We start from the raw sequence: 19,320 nt of genomic DNA, 5'->3' as shown, positions 1-19,320 counted from the left end.
GAAAGAAACAGGTTAAATGTAATGAGAATCCATTTATTAATTTTACTGTCTAATCCTGCATTAAGCTTACAATCTGATTGCTTTTATTTTAGTTTATATGGCTTTCAAAAATATCGCACAGGAGACTGAATGATGCCCTCTATCTCAGGAACATGGGTTTAAAATCAGGAACAAGAGGGAGCCAATTAGCCCTTCAAGCATGCGCTGTTTCAATGATATATCATAGAATTTACAGGACAGATCCACTGCCATAATTCCGTATATCATAGAATTTACAGGACAGATCCACTGCCATAATTCCGTACACCTATCTTTTCTCCATGTTCCTTAAACCAAATCTATCTATCTAATTTTTACACTTAATTTATCTCGCATCAGTTGCCACTCGCAGAAGAGTTCCAAATCTCTACCATCTTTTTCCCAAGAGACTCTCCAAACAACGGAAATAGTTTAAAAAGCAGAAAATGCGGGGGGGGGGGGGGGAGGAGGAGGAGGAAGGAATCAAAATGGTGAACAGGTTTCATGGTCCGAAGTTGGTGAACCCGATGTTAAGTCCATAAGGCTGTAAAGTGCCCAATATGAAGGTGAGACGCTGTTCCTCCAGTTTATGTTGGGCTTCACTGGAACATTGTTGCTCAGAGCATGTCAGTGTTACGTAGGCAACTCTTATATCATATTACAGTCCTGTGAACTATCGTCTTGAGTTCTCCTTTTACAAAAAAGCGGTTTGTTGAGTTGTTGTTGTACTCTTTAAACATTCATGGCACAGACTACTTCTGTACATAGAAAGGGAACACCAGAGGTTCAATCGCAGCAAAATGGATGCCTCACCTTCAGGTTTATGGTAGTCTTCAAATCATGTCCAAGTTCAATTTTCCCAATGTCGACAGCTACTGTCGACAGATGTTTCGTCCCTTTAACATTGACAGCATAGAGGGAAAGCTCCAGCACATTCTAAACAGGATCAAAGAAAATTCTCAAACAGAACAGAAAACATGTCACAAAAAATCATTGCAAATTATGAGGAGAGCATCAGGCAAATTACATCAGTTGCTTAGCTGTCCACAAATAAGCCAAATTGTAAAATGGAAGATGAGACATTACCGGATAAACATAGACATTAGGAGTAGGCAATTCGACCCATCGAGTCTTTTCTGACATTCAATTTAATCATGGCTGATCCTCTATCTTGATGTCATACTCCCGTTCTCTCCCCATACCCCGCGAGTGTCTAGAAATCAAACTATTTGTTAAATACATTGTGACTTGGGGCGCGATCCTGCGGCCATGCTGCGCCGGAAAAGTAACTTTCCCGCGGCACAGCGTGGCTGTTTAAAGCCGGGAGGTCCCTCTCCCGGGATCTACCTGGCTTGCAACGCCTTGCGAGATTCAATGCAATCTTGCGAGACGTTGGAAGATGAATCCCGCCCACAATGGCGGGATCACATTTTGGCAAATCTGCATATTCGAGTGAGGCAGTAAGACTCACTAATATGCAGATTCCCAAGTTACCTGAGGCTTTGGGATTGGCGGAACGGCACTTGTGGGGGTCTCCAAGGGGTTTGGAGGCCTCCAGCTACATGCCCTTTGGGCAGGGTGGTGCCCTCATACTGCTGGTGTCACCTGGCACCCTGGAATTGCCAGCCTGGAACCATGGCAATGCCACAATTGCACCCTGGCAGGGCCACCTTGGGCATTCTTTTGGACATGATGTTGGACTGGGGTGAGCACAGTAAGAAGTCTTACACACCAGGTTAAAGTCCAACAGGTTTGTTTCAAATCACTAGCTTTCGGAGCACTGCTCCTTCCTCCGGTGAATGAAGAGGTAGGTTCCAGGAACATATATATATAGACAAAGTCAAAGATGCAAGACGATACTTTAAATGCGAGCATTTGCAGGTAATTAAGTCTTTACAGATCCAGAGAGAGGAGTAATCCCCGGTTAAAGAGGTTTGAATTGTCTTAAGCCAGGGCAGTTGGTAGGATTTTGCAAGCCCAGGCCAGATGGTGGGGGGTGAATGTAATGCGACATGAATCCAAGGTCCTTGTTGAGGCCGTACTCATGCGTGCGGAACTTGGCTATAAGTTTCTGCTCGGTGATTCTGCATTGTCGCGCATCCTGAAGGTCACCTTGGAGAACGCTTACCCAAAGATCAGAAAATGAATGCCCTTGACTGCTGAAGTGTTCCCTGACATTCCTGCCTGGCATTTGTCGCGCGATGTCCGTTCATCCTTCCTGCAGCTTATGGGGTAGACAATCTTAGCCGAGTCACAAGAATATGTACCGCGTGCCTGGTGGGTGGTGTTCTCGCGTGTAATGGTGGTACCCATGTCGATGATTCTTTTGGGGGCCTCGGAGAACGGGATGCAATTTTTAAATGTCGTCCCGATCTCACGCTACAATATGGAGTTCTGGCGAGCAGAGCACCGCACTGTAAAAAACAGGGCTATGTGTGGCCTCATCCGCCCGTTACCTGTTCAGGGCGCCTTATTCAACTTGAGGTGAAGTCATGTGTTTCTCAGCATTCCGAATGTGCTAACTAGGGGATTTTTGTTCCCATTGGAAAGATTGCGCCCTTGGTCTCCACAGCCTAATGTGGTAGAGAATTCCACAGGTTCATCACCCAATGAGTGTATACATTTCCCCTCATCTCAGTCCTAAATGGCCTGCCCTGCATCCTGAAACGGTAACCCCTTGTTCTAGACTCCCAGCCAGAGGAATCAACATGCCTGTAGACAGTCTGTGGTAGTCACCACTGTTGTATTATATTGTATATATGGGTATTACGGTAAGGCCCCTGTACTACAGGTGCGGGGGTAGATCCCTGCCTGCTGGCTCAGCCCAGGAGGCGGAGTATAAATGTGTGTGCTCTCCGAACAGCAGCCATTTCGTAAGCTGCTGTAGGAGGCCACACATCTGTGTAATAAAGCCTCGATTACATTTTACTCTCGTCTCGTCATAATTGATAGTGCATCAATTTATTACACAGAGATCTTTCAGAGATGGACCTCCGCATCAAGCCGGATTGCCTGTAGCTGCATCCTCAAGCAGACAACGCCAAAAAGGACATCCAACATTGGCGAATTTGCTTTGAAGCATACATTGGGTCTGGCGTAGACCCGATCTCAGAAGCACAGAAGCTCCAGCTTCTGTACACGTGGCTGAGCTCCAAAGTTTTTCCCCTCGTCCAGGACGCGCCTACCTACGCAGAGGCCATGGCGCTACTGAAGGAGAATTACGCTCAGCAGACCAACAAGATCTACGCCAGGCACCTCCTATCCACGCGGCACCAACTTCCCGGTGAGTCTGTGGAAGATTTCTACCGTGCCCTGCTCGCCCTGGTGAGAGACTGTGACTGACAGGCCGTTTCGGCCACTGAACATTCGAACCTGCTAATGAGAGACGCGTTTGTTACGGGCATAGGGTCGGACTACATCAGGCAGCGCTTGACCTCGCGGCGACCAAGAAACTAGCGCTCTCGCTCACCTCACGCAACGTACAGGCTTATGCCCCCGACCGCACGGCCCCCCCCCCCCCCCCCCCCCCGTGCATCGTGGACCCCGCCAGCGGCCACCCCATCGTGGACCCCATCACCGACCTCCCTCAGCCAACCCCACGCCTGTGTCGCACGGCAGCCAACCAACCCCGGGCGACCCAAGTGCTACTTCTGCGGACAGACAAAACAACTCCGGCAGCGCTGCCCGGCGTGGAGCGCGCTCTGCAAGGCCTGTGGCAAGAAGGGACATTTCGATGCAGTGTGCCAGGCCCGCTCAATGCCGTTATTGTCGCGGCACCCCTCACGTGCGGCCAGTGGGCGCTGCCATCTTCCTCTCCTCAGACCACGTGCGGTCTGTGGGCGCCGCCATCTTGCTCCACTCACAACACGTGAGGCCCTTGGGTGCCGCCATCTTGCTTTCCTCAGAACCAATGGGCACCGCCATCTTGCCTGCCCCAGGACACATGCGGCCCGAGGGCGCCGCCACTTTACCCGCCTCAGGACCCCTGCCCGTCGGGCACCTCATCAGGCCGCTCATCGCCTGCAATCGCCGACGACCAGCCGCGTCTTGCCTCGGTCAAGATCGACCTGTCTCGACCGCACAACCTCGCGACCGCTTCGACAAAGGTGAAGGTCGACGGGCACGAGATATCCTGCCTTCTGGACTCCGGGAGCACACAGAGCTTCATCCACCTCGATACGGTAAGGCGCTGCTCCCACGCGGTACACCTCGCCAGCGAAAGAATCTCCCTGGCCTCCGGATCCCACTCCGTGGCGATGCGGGGGTACCGCATAGCCACCCTCACCGTCCAGGGCGTAGAGTTCAGCGGATTCCGGCTCTACGTCCTCCCCAACCTCTGCGTTGCCTTGCTAGTGCAACCTCCAGAGCCTAACTCTGAAATTTGGCGGGCCCCTACCACCCCTTACTGTTTGCGGCCTCACGACCCTTAAGGTCGACCCGCCTTCCCTGTTTGCAAACCTCACCCCGGATTGCAAACCTGTCGCCACCAGGAGCAGACGGTACAGCACCCAGGACAGGACCTTCATCAGGTCTGAGGTCCAGCGGCTGGAAGGTATCATCGAGGCCAGCAACAGCCCCTGGGAAGCCCAAGTGGTAGTGGTGTAAACCGGGGAGAAAAACAGGATGGGCGTTGACTACAGTCAGACCATCAATCGGTACACGCAGCTCCCACGCGTAGCTGATATGGTCAATCAGATTGCACAGTACCGGGTCTTCTAGACAGTGGACCTGAAATCTGCCTACCACCAGCTCCCCATCCATAAGGCGGACTGCCCATACACTGCATTTGAAGCAGACGACCGCCTTTACCATTTCCTTAGGGTTCCCTTCGGCTTCACCAACGGGGTCTCAGTCTTCCAACGGGAGATGGACCGAATGGTTGACTGGTACGGGCTGCCGTACCTGGACAACGTCACCATCTGCGGCCATGACCAGCAGGACCACGACGCTAACCTTTCCAAATTTCTCCACACCACCTCACTCCTCAACCTAACTTACAACAAGGAGAAGTGTGTGTTCAGCACAAACCGATATGCCATCCTCGACTATGTGGTTTAGAACGGAGTTCTAGGGCCCGACCCCGGTCACATGCGCCCCCTCATGGAACTCCCCCTCCCCTAAGGCCCTCAAACAATGCCTGGGGTTCTTTTCGTATTACGCCCTGTGGGTTCCAAACTATGCGGACAAGGCCTGCCCACTCATTCAATCCACCGCTTTCCCACTGACGGCCGAGGCTCACCTAGCCTTCAACCGTATCAAGGCCGACAGCGCAAGGCCGCGGTGCACGTGGTCGATGAGTATTCCTGATTCCCCTTCGCCATCCCATGCCCCAAAATGACATCTGCCACCATCATCAAAGCCCTCAACACCATCTTTGCTCTGTTCGGTTTCCCCGCCTACGTCCAGTGACCGGGGATCCTCATTTATGAGCGAGGAGCTGCGCCAGTACCTGCTCAACAGGGGCATTGCCTCGAGCAGGACGACCAGCTACAACCCCAGGGGAAACGGGCAGGTGGAGCGGGAGAATGGGACTGTCTGGAGGGCCGTCCAGCTAGTCCTACGGTCCAGAAATCTCCCGGCCTCCCGCTGGCAGGAGGCCCTCCCAGACGCACTTCACTCCATTCAGTTGCTCCTGTGCACCGCGTCCAATGAAATCCCCCATGAACATCTCTTTGCCTTCCCAGGAAGTCCACCTCCGGGGTTTCGCTCCCAACGTGGCTGGCAGCTCCAGGACCCATTCTCCTCCGCAAGCACGTGCGGCTCCACAAGGTGGACCCGTTGGTTGAGAGAGTACAGCTACTCCATGTGAACCCGCAGTACGCCTACATAGCGTACCCCGACGGCCGCCAAGACACAGTCTCCCTCAGGGATCTGGCACCAGCTGGGACCCCACACAGCCCTCGCCTCCCCCGGCGCACCCCACTGCAGCCCCCGCTCCAGGACAATCCGTCCTTCCCTTGCTCCCACCCGGGGATGAAGAGGATTTCGACACGCTCCCGGAGTCACCGAAGACCAAGCCGACGTCTGAGTCACCACCAGCACTGCGGCGCTCTCAACGACAGATCAAGGAGCCCGATCGTCTAAATTTGTAACCTTCTCTGTAATTTTAAAACCAATCTGTAGGTATATAGTTTACCACCACCACCACAGCTGGACTCGTAACCGGGGGTGAATGTGGTAGTCACCACTGTTGTATTATATTGTATATATGGGTATTACGGTATGGCCCCTGTACTACAGGTACGTGGGTCGATCCCTGCCTGCTGTCTCCGCCCAGGAGGCGGAGTATAAATGTGTGTGCTCTCCGAACAGCAGCCATTTTGTAAGCTGTTGTAGGAGGCCACACGTCTCTGTGTAATAAAGCCTCGATTACATTCTACTCTCGTCTCGTCGTGATTGATAGTGCATCACAGTCCGCCCCTGTCAAAATCAGATGCATTTCAATGCGATACCCTCATTTTTCAAAATCCTGTGAATACAGGCCTCGTTGACACAATCTCTCCTCATACTACAATCCTGCCATCCCACTAGTCAGTCTGGTAAACTTTTTCGCTGCACTCCTTCGATGGCAATATACCTTTTCTTAGGTTAGGGAACCAAAACTGCCCACTACACTCGAGATGTGGTCTCACCAAGGCCCAGTACAGCTGCACTAATACATCCTTGCTCCTGTACTCAGTCCTTTTGCAATGGAGGCCAACGTATGATTTGCCTTTCTAGCTTTGTGTAAACTGGAATGTCAAAGCTTTGTACCTGTGTACGTGACTTTCGAGGTGAATCGCTTCTGCTTTTGCACTAGGCAGTCTGCAATAACAGGACGCAGATGAGGGAATGGGTTCCTCATATAAAGATAATTATAATTTAGCTGAGAGCATAATAATTTAGCTGAGAGCAACAGAAAGTGTCCCTAACCTGGGCCTCTAAGGGGGGCCGTCCTCAGAAAAGGGACAGTGTTATACTGTATATTAGCTACTGTCGAATGTACTGATATTGGCTTGCTGCTGTGCTCCCCCGAAGTACAGTGGTGCAGCCCCGGCCGGGAATAAACGTACGTTGAAGTGACTTGGTGTTCGATTGATCATTTCATCCGGACTGAGAAGAGCGAATTCTCATTTGGTGGCAGCGGTGGGATCTCACGGAGCCTCGCCAGGAGCATACGGTGGAACTGACTGATTGTGTCCGGACGCGAAGGAGGGATTGGGCCCCCAAATACGAGTACCCTTGTTACCACTTTGGTTTCCCCCTCCGCTGTTCCGAGCGCAACCTAGTCCTACCGTCTGTTTCTGAAGAGGCTCTAACGAGATCCAGGTCAGTCCGGCGAACCCCTGTTAAAGTCCGGGTTAGAGGCCCATAAGAGGTTAGAGTCCTCTTCGAATCAGGGTTAGAGGCCCGTAAGAGGTTAGAGTCCTCTTCGAATCAGGGTTAGAGTCCCGTAAGAGGTTAGAGTCCTCTTCGAATTAGGGTTATAGAGGCCCGTGCACGAGGGTTAGAGGCCCTCGGCCGAAGAAAGGTTCTTGGCTGATGATGATCCTTCTGGTTGCTTAATACCTTCGCGATAAAAGGTTGCCCTTAAAACAAGAGATTGTCTCAACCAGTGCCTCGACTTGTTCGACACTCCGGGTTGACTATTGGCTACAGCGGAGCCCAATAACTCCGTCCAAAATATAGTACTTCCCATCAGGTGCGGATGACGCCTTAGCCTCCACAATAAACAGGGTTTCACCGTCGCGCACCCTGTCGGAACACTCGTACAATTGCTTAAATTCCTGATTGGGTTGCGCGGCAGGATAACCCTGTTCTAATTCTTGATTGAATAAGCGACTTAGGCTCGCTGCCAAATTAAGCGCGTAACCGTGAGGATCATCCAAGGATAGGAGACAATGGGTAATACTCTGGATAGCACCTGTGATAGTGGATTCTTTGCGAACAGGATCCGGAACATTCTAAGCAGCTGCGGCAGTTATCGGGGGGAACTGCCTAAAAATTTGGGACAGGGAAAATGGCCCCTGGGGGGGCTGAAGGATTTGCCTACGGTTGTAGAGGCACAACAGGTTATTTGGCAACATAACCGCAGCTCTACGGCTAAGAAATTAATCGTGTTATGGCGGGAGTACTGTCAAAAATTAAAAGATGGGGACTTCCGGGTGCGGCGATGACCAGCTAAGTCGCACGTTTCGGCAGCACCCGGTGGAACGGACTTTTGGGCTCTTAATGAGAGCCCCAACGGCAATTTTAACGGCTAAAAGCACTGTGCGGTAAACCAGAAGGGAATCCCCCCTGGACACAGATGGAAAAAGGAGAGGAAAGTGGCCGGATTGCGGTGGATCCTTTAGAGCAGCGGCAAGGAAGGCAAGCAAAAACCAAGCTGGCGTCGGAAGGTGGCAGTTTAATATGGGGCCCTGAACAACACGAGTTCTTGAAGCGCTGCGTGGAAGAACTTAAAAAGGAGATGAAGAAGGAGCTGTTGGCCCCGATATTACAGGCGATTGAAGGGCTAAAGGATGAGCAAAAGACCCAGGAGCAGGAGCTTCGGGTCGTGAAGGCAAAGGCTGCCGAGAATGAGGACGATATACAGGGCCTGGTGGTGAAGACGGAGATGCACAAGGCACATCATAAAAGGTGTGTGGAAAGGCTGGAGGTGCTGGAGAATAATGCGAGGAGGAAGAATTTTACGGATTCTTGGTCTTCCCGAGAGTGCAGAGGGGGCGGACGTTGGGGCATATGTGAGCACGATGCTGCACTCGTTAATGGGATCAGAGGCCCCGACGGGTCCGTTGGAGGTGGAGGGAGCCTATCGAGTTATGGCGCGAAGACCGAGGGCTGGAGAAATTCCCCGAGCCATAGTGGTGAGATTTCTCCGATATAAGGACAGAGAGATGGTCCTCAGATGGGCAAAGAAAATTCGGAGCAGTAGGTGGGAGAACGCGGTGATCCGCGTATATCAGGATTGGAGCGCGGAGGTGGCGAGAAGGAGGGCGAGCTTTAATCGGGCCAAGGCGGTGCTTCATAAAAGGAAGGTCAAATTTGGAATGCTGCAGCCGGCAAGACTGTGGGTCACACATCAAGGGAAACACCACTACTTTGAAACGGCAGATGAGGCATGGACATTTATTGTCGAAGAGAAATTGGAATAAGTGGGTTATATAAAAAAAGAACGTTTGAGACAAAGTGGTGGGGCGAATATGGGGGGGCGAAGAGGGGGGGGGAAGAGGAGAGATGATTTTCAAGTTGTTAATCCTGCGACCCGGTAACTTTTCTCTCTTCCCCTTGTTGTGGGGGAGGGAGGTGGAGGAGCTGGGGGCGTCGGCCATTGGGGGCGGGGCCAAAAGGGAAGCGCGGGCTTTGTTCCCGCGCTATGATAATTATGGCGGGAACAGGGAAGCAGGAAGGAGGGGGCGTCGCACAGTGCGAGCCGAGGTCACGGGGGAAGCCGAGGTCGGCCAGAGTTTGCTGACTTCTGGGAGCAACATGGGGGGTGCAATTACGCTAGTGGGGGATCTAGCGGGGGGGGGGGGGTTAACTGGGTTGCTGCTGCTGGGGAGAAGGGGGGGGGCGCCACCTGGGGGACACACAGCTACGTAGGAACCGGGTGAGGAGCTGGTTAAAAAAAAGGGGATGGCTAGTCGACAAGGGGGGGGGGGGGTAAAGAGCCCCCCAACCCGGCTGATCACGTGGAATGTGAGAGGGCTGAACGGGCCGATAAAGAGGGCACGGGTACTCGCACACCTAAAGAAACTTAAGGCAGATGTGGTTATGCTACAGGAGACGCATTTGAAACTGATAGACCAGGTCAGACTACGCAAAGGATGGGTGGGACAGGTGTTTCATTCGGGGCTAGATGCGAAAAACAGGGGGGTGGCTATACTAGAGGGGAAGCGGGTAAAGTTTGAGGCAAAGACCATAGTGGCGGATAGTGGGGGCAGATACGTGATGGTGAGTGGCAAATTACAGGGGGAGGCGGTGGTCTTAGTGAACGTATATGCCCCGAACTGGGATGATGCCAACTTTATGAGGCGCATGCTAGGACGTATCCCGGACCTAGAGGCGGGGAAGCTGGTAATGGGTGGAGATTTTAACACGGTGCTGGAACCAGGGCTGGACAGATCGAGGTCCAGGACCGGAAGGAGGCCGGCAGCAGCTAGGGTGCTTAAGGACTTTATGGAGCAGATGGGAGGAGTAGACCCCTGGAGATTTAGTAGACCTAGGAGTAAGGAGTTTTCGTTTTTCTCCTATGTCCACAAAGTTTATTCACGGATAGACTTTTTTGTTTTGGGAAGGGCGCTGATCCCGAAGGTGACGGGGACGGAGTATACGGCTATAGCTATTTCGGATCACGCTCCACATTGGGTGGACTTGGAGATAGGGGAGGAAAAAGAACAGCGTCCACCCTGGAGAATGGACATGGGACTATTGGCGGACGAGGGGGTGTGCTTAAGGGTGAGGGGGTGTATTGAAAGGTACTTGGAACTCAATGATAATGGGGAGGTCCAGATGGGAGTGATATGGGAGGCGCTGAAGGCAGTGGTTAGAGGGGAGCTGATATCAATCAGGGCACATAAAGGAAAGCAGGAGGGTAGGGAACGAGAGCGGTTGCTGAAAGAACTTCTGAGGGTGGACAGGCAATATGCGGAGGCACCGGAGGAGGGACTATACAGGGAAAGGCAAAGGCTACATGTAGAATTTGATTTGCTGACTACGGGTAATGCAGAGGCACAGTGGAGGAAGGCACAGGGTGTATAGTACGAATATGGGGAGAAGGCGAGCAGGTTGCTGGCCCACCAACTGAGGAAAAGGGAGCAGCGATGGAGATAGGGGGAGTGAGAGATGAGGAGGGAGAGATGGAGCAGGGAGCGGAGAGAGTGAATGGAGTGTTCAAGGCATTCTATAAAAGATTATATGAAGCTCAGCCCCCGGATGGGAAGGAGAGAATGATGTGTTTTCTGGACCAGCTGGAATTTCCTAAGGTGGAGGAGCAGGAGAGGGTGGGACTGGGAGCACAGATTGAAACGGAGGAAGTAGTGAAAGGAATTAGGAGCATGCAGGCGGGGAAGGCCCCGGGACCAGACGGATTCCCAGTTGAATTTTATAGGAAATATGTGGACTTGCTGACCCCGCTATTGATGAGAACCTTTAATGAGGTGAGGGAAAGGGGGCAGCTGCCCCCGACTATGTCAGAGGCAATGATATCGCTCCTCCTAAAGAAGGAAAAAGACCCGCTGCAATGCGGGTCCTATAGGCCTATTTCCCTCCTGAACGTGGACGCTAAGATTCTGGCCAAAGTAATGGCAATGAGGATAGAGGATTGTGTCCCGGGGGTGGTCCATGAGGACCAAACTGGGTTTGTGAAGGGGAGACAGCTGAATACGAATATACGGAGGCTGCTAGGGGTAATGATGATGCCCCCACCAGAGGGGGAAGCGGAGATAGTGGTGGCGATGGATGCCGAGAAAGCATTTGATAGAGTGGAGTGGGATTATTTGTGGGAGGTGCTGAGGAGATTCGGCTTTGGAGATGGGTATATTAGATGGGTACAGCTGCTGTATAGGGCCCCGATGGCGAGCGTAGTCACGAATGGACGGGGGTCTGAATATTTTCGGCTCCATAGAGGGACGAGGCAGGGATGTCCTCTGTCCCCATTATTGTTTGCACTGGCGATTGAGCCCCTGGCAATAGCATTGAGGGGTTCCAGGAAGTGGAGGGAGTACTCAGGGGAGGAGAAGAACACCGGGTATCTCTGTATGCGGACGATTTGTTGTTATATGTGGCGGACCCGGCGGAGGGGATGCCAGAGATAATGCGGATACTTGGGGAGTTTGGAGTTTTTTCAGGGTATAAATTGAACATGGGGAAAAGTGAGTTGTTTGTGGTGCATCCAGGGGAGCAGAGCAGAGAAATAGAGGACTTACCGTTGAGGAAGGTAACAAGGGACTTTCGGTACTTGGGGATCCAGATAGCCAAGAATTGGGGTACATTGCATAGGCTAAATTTAACGCGGTTGGTGGAGCAGATGGAGGAGGACTTTAAGAGATGGGACATGGTGCCCCTGCCACTGGCAGGGAGGGTGCAGGCGGTTAAAATGGTGGTCCGAGATTCCTTTTTGTGTTTCAGTGCCTCCCAGTGGTGGTCACGAAGGCTTTTTTTAAAAGAATTGAGAAGAGTATTATGAGTTTTGTGTGGGCCGGGAAGACCCCGAGAGTGAGGAAGGGATTTTTGCAGCGTAGTAGGGATAGGGGGGGGCTGGCACTACCGAGCCTGAGTGAGTACTACTGGGCCGCCAACATCTCAATGGTATGTAAGTGGATGGGAGAAGAGGAGGGAGTGGCGTGGAAGAGATTGGAGAAGGCGTCCTGCAGGGGGACTAGCCTACAAGCTATGGTGACGGCGCCGTTGCCGTTCTCACCGAAGAAATACACCACAAGCCCGGTGGTGGTGGCTACACTGAAAATTTGGGGGCAGTGGAGACGGCATAGGGGAAAGACGGGAGCCTCGGTGCGGTCCCCGATAAGAAATAACCATAGGTTTGTTCCAGGGAGAATGGATGGGGGATTTGGAGCATGGCAAAGAGTAGGGGTAACACAATTGAGAGATCTGTTCGTAGAAGGGACGTTTGCGAGTCTGGGAGCGCTGACGGAAAAATATGGGTTGCCCCAAGGGAATGCATTTCGGTATATGCAACTGAGGGCTTTTGCGAGGCAACAGGTGAGGGAATTTCCGCAGCTCCCGATGCAGGAGGTGCAGGATAGAGTGATCTCAGAGACATGGGTGGGGGACAGTAAGGTGTCAGATATATATATAGGGAAATGAGGGACGAGGGGGAGATTATGGTAGATGAGCTGAAAGGGAAATGGGAAGAAGAGCTGGGGGAGGAGATTGAGGAGGGGCTGTGGGCTGATGCCCTACGTAGGGTAAACTCATCGTCCTCGTATGCCAGGCTAAGCCTGATACAATTTAAGGTGTTACACAGGGCGCATATGACTGGAGCACGGCTCAGTAAATTTTTGGGGGTAGAGGATAGGTGTGCGAGATGCTCGAGAGGCCCAGCGAATCACACCCACATGTTCTGGTCATGCCCGGTACTACAGGGGTTTTGGGTGGGGGTGGCAAAGGTGCTTTCGAAGGTGGTGGGGGTCCAGGTCGAACCAAGCTGGGGGCTGGCTATATTTGGGGTTGCAGAAGAGCCGGGAGTGCAGGAGGCGAAAGAGGCTGATGTTTTGGCCTTTGCGTCCCTAGTAGCCCGGCGCAGGATATTGTTAATGTGGAAGGAAGCCAAGCCCCCGGGTGTGGAGACCTGGATAAATAACATGGCAGGGTTTATAAAGTTGGAACGGATTAAGTTCGTTCTAAGGGGGTCGGCTCAAGGGTTCACCAGGCGGTGGCAACCGTTCGTCGAATACCTCACAGAAAGATAGAGGGAATGGAAAAGAAGAAGACAGCAGCAGCAACCCAGGGGGGGGGGGGGGGGGGGAATCAGAAGGACTCTCAGTGATGTTATTGTATATGCATAGGTATTTGGTATATGTAATTGTATATTGGATTGTTGGATTGTATTTTTGGAGAGTATTTATCGTGGACAAGGCAGTTGCCATTTAGTTTTGTTTTTGATTTTGTTCATATATTAGTTATTTATTTGTTTAAAACTGGCCATTGTTATTTATATTGTTTTATTGATGTATAAAGGAAACACTATGTACTGGTATGTTTGGCCAAAAAATCTTGAATAAAATATATCATTAAAAAAAATTAAAAGATGCATCTCTATTGGCTAGCTGGCAAGATAATGCTTTAAAGTTGGGCATTGAATTAACGGAAGGGGGAATTGTTAAAACGGCGGAGGTTTTGAAAAAGAAATGTGCCCACCATAAAAGACCCAAGACTCTCGCGCCCCCGACCCCTAATCCAAGACCGTGCGGTCAAATAGCTGGCCTTGCCTTGACCGAAGGAGACGATGACGATGACCCTGAAAATTAGCAATATCGGGGGCAGCCGACTGCTCCTCCACCACCGCCACCTTATAACCAAGCCCTTTATCCGCAACTGGTCCATTGATACTCCCCTGCCCGACGCAGAATTAACTGTTTTCACCGACGGGAGTGCCTCCGTCGATGAAAGAGGGGATAGACTGTCCGGATATGCCATAGTTAATCAGCAGGGCGAAATTCTCGAGGCGGCAGCTTTTGAAACGCCGTTCTCCGCCCAACACACCAAGCTATTTGCACTAATCCGTGCGTGTGTACTGGGAAAGGACAAGAAAATCAACATCTATACCGATTCCAGATACGCATTTGGAGTCACACACGACTTCGGCCAATTATGGAAGAACAGTGGATTTCTTACATCTGCAGGCACTCAGATATCCCACAAACAGTTGGTTACACAATTACTACAGGCTTTAATGCTCCCTAAACAAATAGCCGTAATAAAGTGCGCTGCCCATACGACTAACAAAACCCCGGTGGACGTAGGTAATTGGCAGGCGGAGCACCAAGCCAAAGAGGCTTCTAGCTTAAAAGACATGGTGGTGCCCAAAATGATGAGTCAGACTAAAAGCTCTAAGGGTCAGTCTCCCTCTGAAAAGCCAATGCCGACCATCACGGACGTCATTCAATTACAGGAGGACGCTCCTGGCTGTGTAAAAAGATTATGGGAAGAATTGGGATGTTGTTATGATCCTGTAACCGAATGTGTTCACTTTGCAACTCATTGTGGTGTGCAAGCCACGGGTGATATATTGCTGAAGACTTGGTGGCATCCAAGGCTGCAGGACATAGCAAAAAACATTAGCAGTCGTTGCCTGGTATGTCAGCGATATAACCCTGGAAAAGCAGTACCCTGTGAAATGGGTAAAACCCCGTTACCGGAAGGTCCCTTTGAGACACTCCAGATGGATTACGTTGAGTTGGAAAGATGCCAATGTTATAAACATGTATTGGTTATTGTTGATGTATTTAGTAAATGGATAGAAGCTTATCCCATTGTAGATAACAAAGCTTCCACGGTAGTAAAAGTTTTGATGCGAGAAATTGTTCCTAGATTTGGGATTCCATATCGGTTAAGCTCTGATACTGGACCTCAATTTGTGGGACAGATCAATAAGGAATTTTGTACTCAGCTGGGAATAAAACAACAATTACATTGCGCGTACTGACCCCAGGCAGCGGGAATGGTAGAAAGAGCTAATCAGACATTAAAAACGAAACTGGCAAAACCATAGGCAGAGACTGCAGCCACTTGGCTCAAATTATTGCCTATTGCCCTCTTCCAGATACGTGCAACCCCGGCAGGAAAGACACGACTGAGTCCCGCCGAAATTCTACATGGAAGACCCTTTCGCACTCCCTGGGATCAAGAAAGCCCTAAGGAAGTACAGTTTCACCATATGACTACTGAAATGGCCAATTATGTGAGAGCCTTGACCAAAGTGCTAAAAGGCCTCCATTCACGGATGCGAGCTGCTTATGAGGAGATACCTCCCTTGTCCAGTTCTGTCACTATTAATCCAGGAGAGTATGTCCTGATTCGTAATTGGATTAGGAAAGGATTAGAACCCCGATGGGAAGGACCATACCAGGTCCTACTCACTACTCCCACTGCTGTAAAAGTGGAAGGCAGAAAGGCCTGGATCCACATCCACCATTGTAAGGTTGTGAAAATGCAATAGAAAATAACCCTCTGTTTCGAGCCCTAGGTAATAACTCCGGCATCACTTAAAGGATGAAGGCCACACTTATTACTGTAACCCTGCTGGGACTTTTGGAGACGAAGGGGGAGGCCAAGCGAAGGATCAGCGGTCCCAAGGGAAGGCGGACTCATCATCTCTGTCGAGGAGACACCTTACAATGCACCAGTCAAGGCTCAAGAACATAGAACATAGAAAATAGAGCACAGAACAGGCCCTTCGGCCCACGATGTTGTGCCGAACCTTTGTCCTAGATTAATCATAGATTATCATTGAATTTACAATGCAGAAGGAGGCTACACGGCCCCCTGAGTCTGCACCGGCTCCTGGAAAGAGCACCCCACCCAAACCCAACATCTCCACCCAACACCAAGGGCAATTTGGACATTAAGGGCAATTTATCATTGGCCAATTCACCTAACCCGCACATCTTTGGACTGTGGGAGGAAACCGGAGCACCCGGAGGAAACCCACGCAGACACGGGGAGGACGTGCAGACTCCACACAGACAGTGACCCAAGCCGGAATCGAACCTGCCCCAGGAGCTGTGAAGCAATTGTGCTATCCACAATGCTACCGTGCTGCCCTTAAGAACAAATAAATCTACACTATATCATTTTACCGTAATCCATGTACCTATCCAATAGCTGCTTGAAGGTCCCTAATGTTTCCGACTCAACTACTTCCACAGGCAGTGCATTCCATGCCCCCACTACTCTCTGGGTAAAGAACCTACCTCTGATATCCCTCCTATATCTTCCACCTTTCACCTTAAATTTATGTCCCCTTGTAATGGTTTGTTCCACCTGGGGAAAAAGTCTCTGACTGTCTACTCTATCTATTCCCCTGATCATCTTATAAACCTCTATCAAGTCGCCCCTCATCCTTCTCCGTTCTAATGAGAAAAGGCCTAGCACCCTCAACCTTTCCTCGTAAGACCTACTCTCCATTCCAGGCAACATCCTGGTAAATCTTCTTTGCACCTTTTCCAAAGCTTCCACATCCTTCCTAAAATGAGGCGACCAGAACTGTACACAGTACTCCAAATGTGGCCTTACCAAAGTTTTGTACAGCTGCATCATCACCTCACGGCTCTTAAATTCAATCCCTCTGTTAATGAACGCGAGCACACCATAGGCCTTCTTCACAGCTCTATCCACTTGAGTGGCAACTTTCAAAGATGTATGAGCATAGACCCCAAGATCTCTCTGCTCCTCCACATTGCCAAGAACGCTACCGTTAACCCTGTATTCCGCATTCATATTTGTCCTTCCAAAATGGACAACCTCACACTTTTCAGGGTTAAACTCCATCTGCCGCTTCTCAGCCCAGCTCTGCATCCTATCTATGTCTCTTTGCAGCCGACAACAGCCCTCCTTACTATCCACAACTCCACCAATCTTCGTATCGTCTGCAAATTTACTGACCCACCCTTCAACTCCCTCATCCAAGTCATTAATAAAAATCACAAACAGCAGAGGACCCAGAACTGATCCCTGCGGTACGTCACTGGTAACTGGGATCCAGGCTGAATATTTTCCATCCACCACCACTCTCTGACTTCTATCGGTTAGCCAGTTCGTTATCCAATTGGCCAAATTTCCCACTATCCCATGCCTCCTTACTTTCTGCATAAGCCTACCATGGGGAACTTTATCAAATGCCTTACTAAAATCCATGTACACTACATCCACTGCTTTACCTTCATCCACATGCTTGGTCACCTCCTCAAAGAATTCAATAAGACTTGTAAGGCAAGACCTACCCCTCACAAATCCGTGCTGACTATCCCTAATCAAGCAGTGTCTTTCCAGATGCTCAGAAATCCTATCCTTCAGTACCCTTTCCATTACTTTGCCTACCACCGAAGTAAGACTAACTGGCCTGTAATTCCCAGGGTTATCCCTAGTTCCTTTTTTGAACAGGGGCACGGCATTCGCCACTCTCCAATCCCCTGGTACCACCCCTGTTGACAGTGAGGACGAAAAGATCATTGCCAACGTCTCTGCAATTTCATCTCTTGCTTCCCATAGAATCCTTGGCTATATCCCGTCAGGCCCGGGGGACTTGTCTATCCTCAAGTTTTTCAAAATGCCCAACACATCTTCCTTCCTAACAAGTATTTCCTCGAGCTTACCAGTCTGTTTCACACTGTCCTCTCCAACAATATCGCCCCTCTCATTTGTAAATACAGAAGAAAAGTACTCGTTCAAGACCTCTCCTATCTCTTCAGACTCAATACACAATCTCCCGCTACTGTCCTTGATCGGACCTACCCTCGCTCTAGTCATTCTCATATTTCTCACATATGTATAAAAGGCCTTGGGGTTTTCCTTGATCCTACCCGCCAAAGATTGTTCATGCCCTCTCTTAGCTCTCCTAATCCCTTTCTTCAGTTCCCTCCTGGCTATCTTGTATCCCTCCAATGCCCTGCCTGAACCTTGTTTCCTCAGCCTTACATAAGTCACCTTTTTCCTCTTAACAAGACATTCAACCTCTCTTGTCAACCATGGTTCCCTCACTCGACCATCTCTTCCCTGCCATACATATCAAGGACACGTAGCACCTGTTCCTTGAACGAGTTCCACATTTCACTTGTGTCCTTCCCTGCCAGCCTATGTTCCCAACTTATGCACTTCAATTCTTGTCTGACAACATCGTATTTACCCTTCCCCCAATTGTAAACCTTGCCCTGTTGCACGTACCTATCCCTCTCCATTACTAAAGTGAAAGTCACAGAATTGTGGTCACTATCTCCAAAATGCTCCCCCACTAACAAATCTATCACTTGCCCTGGTTCATTACCCAGTACTAAATCCAATATTGCCCCTCCTCTGGTCGGACAATCTACATACTGTGTTAGAAAAGCTTCCTGGACACACTGCACAAACACCACCCCATCCAAACTATTTGATCTAAAGAGTTTCCACTCAATATTTGGGAAGTTAAAGTCACCCATGACTACTACCCTATGACTTCTGCACCTTTCCAAAATCTGTTTCCCAATCTGTTCCTCCACATCTCTGCTACTATTGGGGGGCCTATAGAAAACTCCTAACAAGGTGACTGCTCCTTTCCTATTTCTGACTTCAACCCATACTACCTCAATAGGGTGATACTCCTCGAACTGCCTTTCTGCAGCTGTTATACTATCTCTAATTAATAATGCCACCCCCCCCACCTCTTTTACCACCCACCCTAATCTTATTGAAACATCTATAACCAGGGACCTCCAACAACCATTTCTGCCCCTCTTCTATCTAAGCTTCCATGATGGCCACCACATCGTAGTCCCAAGTACCAATCCATGCCTTAAGTTCACCCACCTTATTCCTGATGCTTCTTGCGTTGAAGTATACACACTTCAACCCATCTCCGTGCCTGCAAGTACTCTCCTTTGTCAGTGTTCCCTTCCCCATTGCCTCATTACACGCTTTGGCGTCCTGAATATCGGCTATCTTAGTTGCTGGACTACAAATCCGGTTCCCATTCCCCTGCCAAATTAGTTTAAACCCTCCCGAAGAGTACTAGAAAACCTCCCTCCCAGGATATTGGTGCCCCTCTGGTTCAGATGCAACCCGTCCTGCTTGTACACGTCCCACCTTCCCCAGAATGCGCTCCAATTA

General features: G+C 50.5%; 1 protein-coding gene across 1 annotated transcript in view; it reads right to left on the bottom strand.

The window, feature by feature from the left end:
• The window catches only part of LOC140407206 (cytosolic phospholipase A2 zeta-like), a 345,625-nt gene that overhangs the window by 235,356 nt on the left and 90,949 nt on the right, over positions 1–19,320 (bottom strand). Inside the window, exon 5 of the mRNA XM_072494873.1 lies at positions 832–954. Within this exon, the coding sequence (XP_072350974.1) occupies positions 832–954 (123 nt within the window). The remainder of the gene's footprint in view (positions 1–831; positions 955–19,320) is intronic.

This window comes from Scyliorhinus torazame, chromosome 2 (assembly GCF_047496885.1).
Source record: "Scyliorhinus torazame isolate Kashiwa2021f chromosome 2, sScyTor2.1, whole genome shotgun sequence".
NCBI classification, from domain to species: Eukaryota; Metazoa; Chordata; class Chondrichthyes; order Carcharhiniformes; family Scyliorhinidae; genus Scyliorhinus; species Scyliorhinus torazame.
This window is presented reverse-complemented; position numbering and strand designations above follow the sequence as displayed.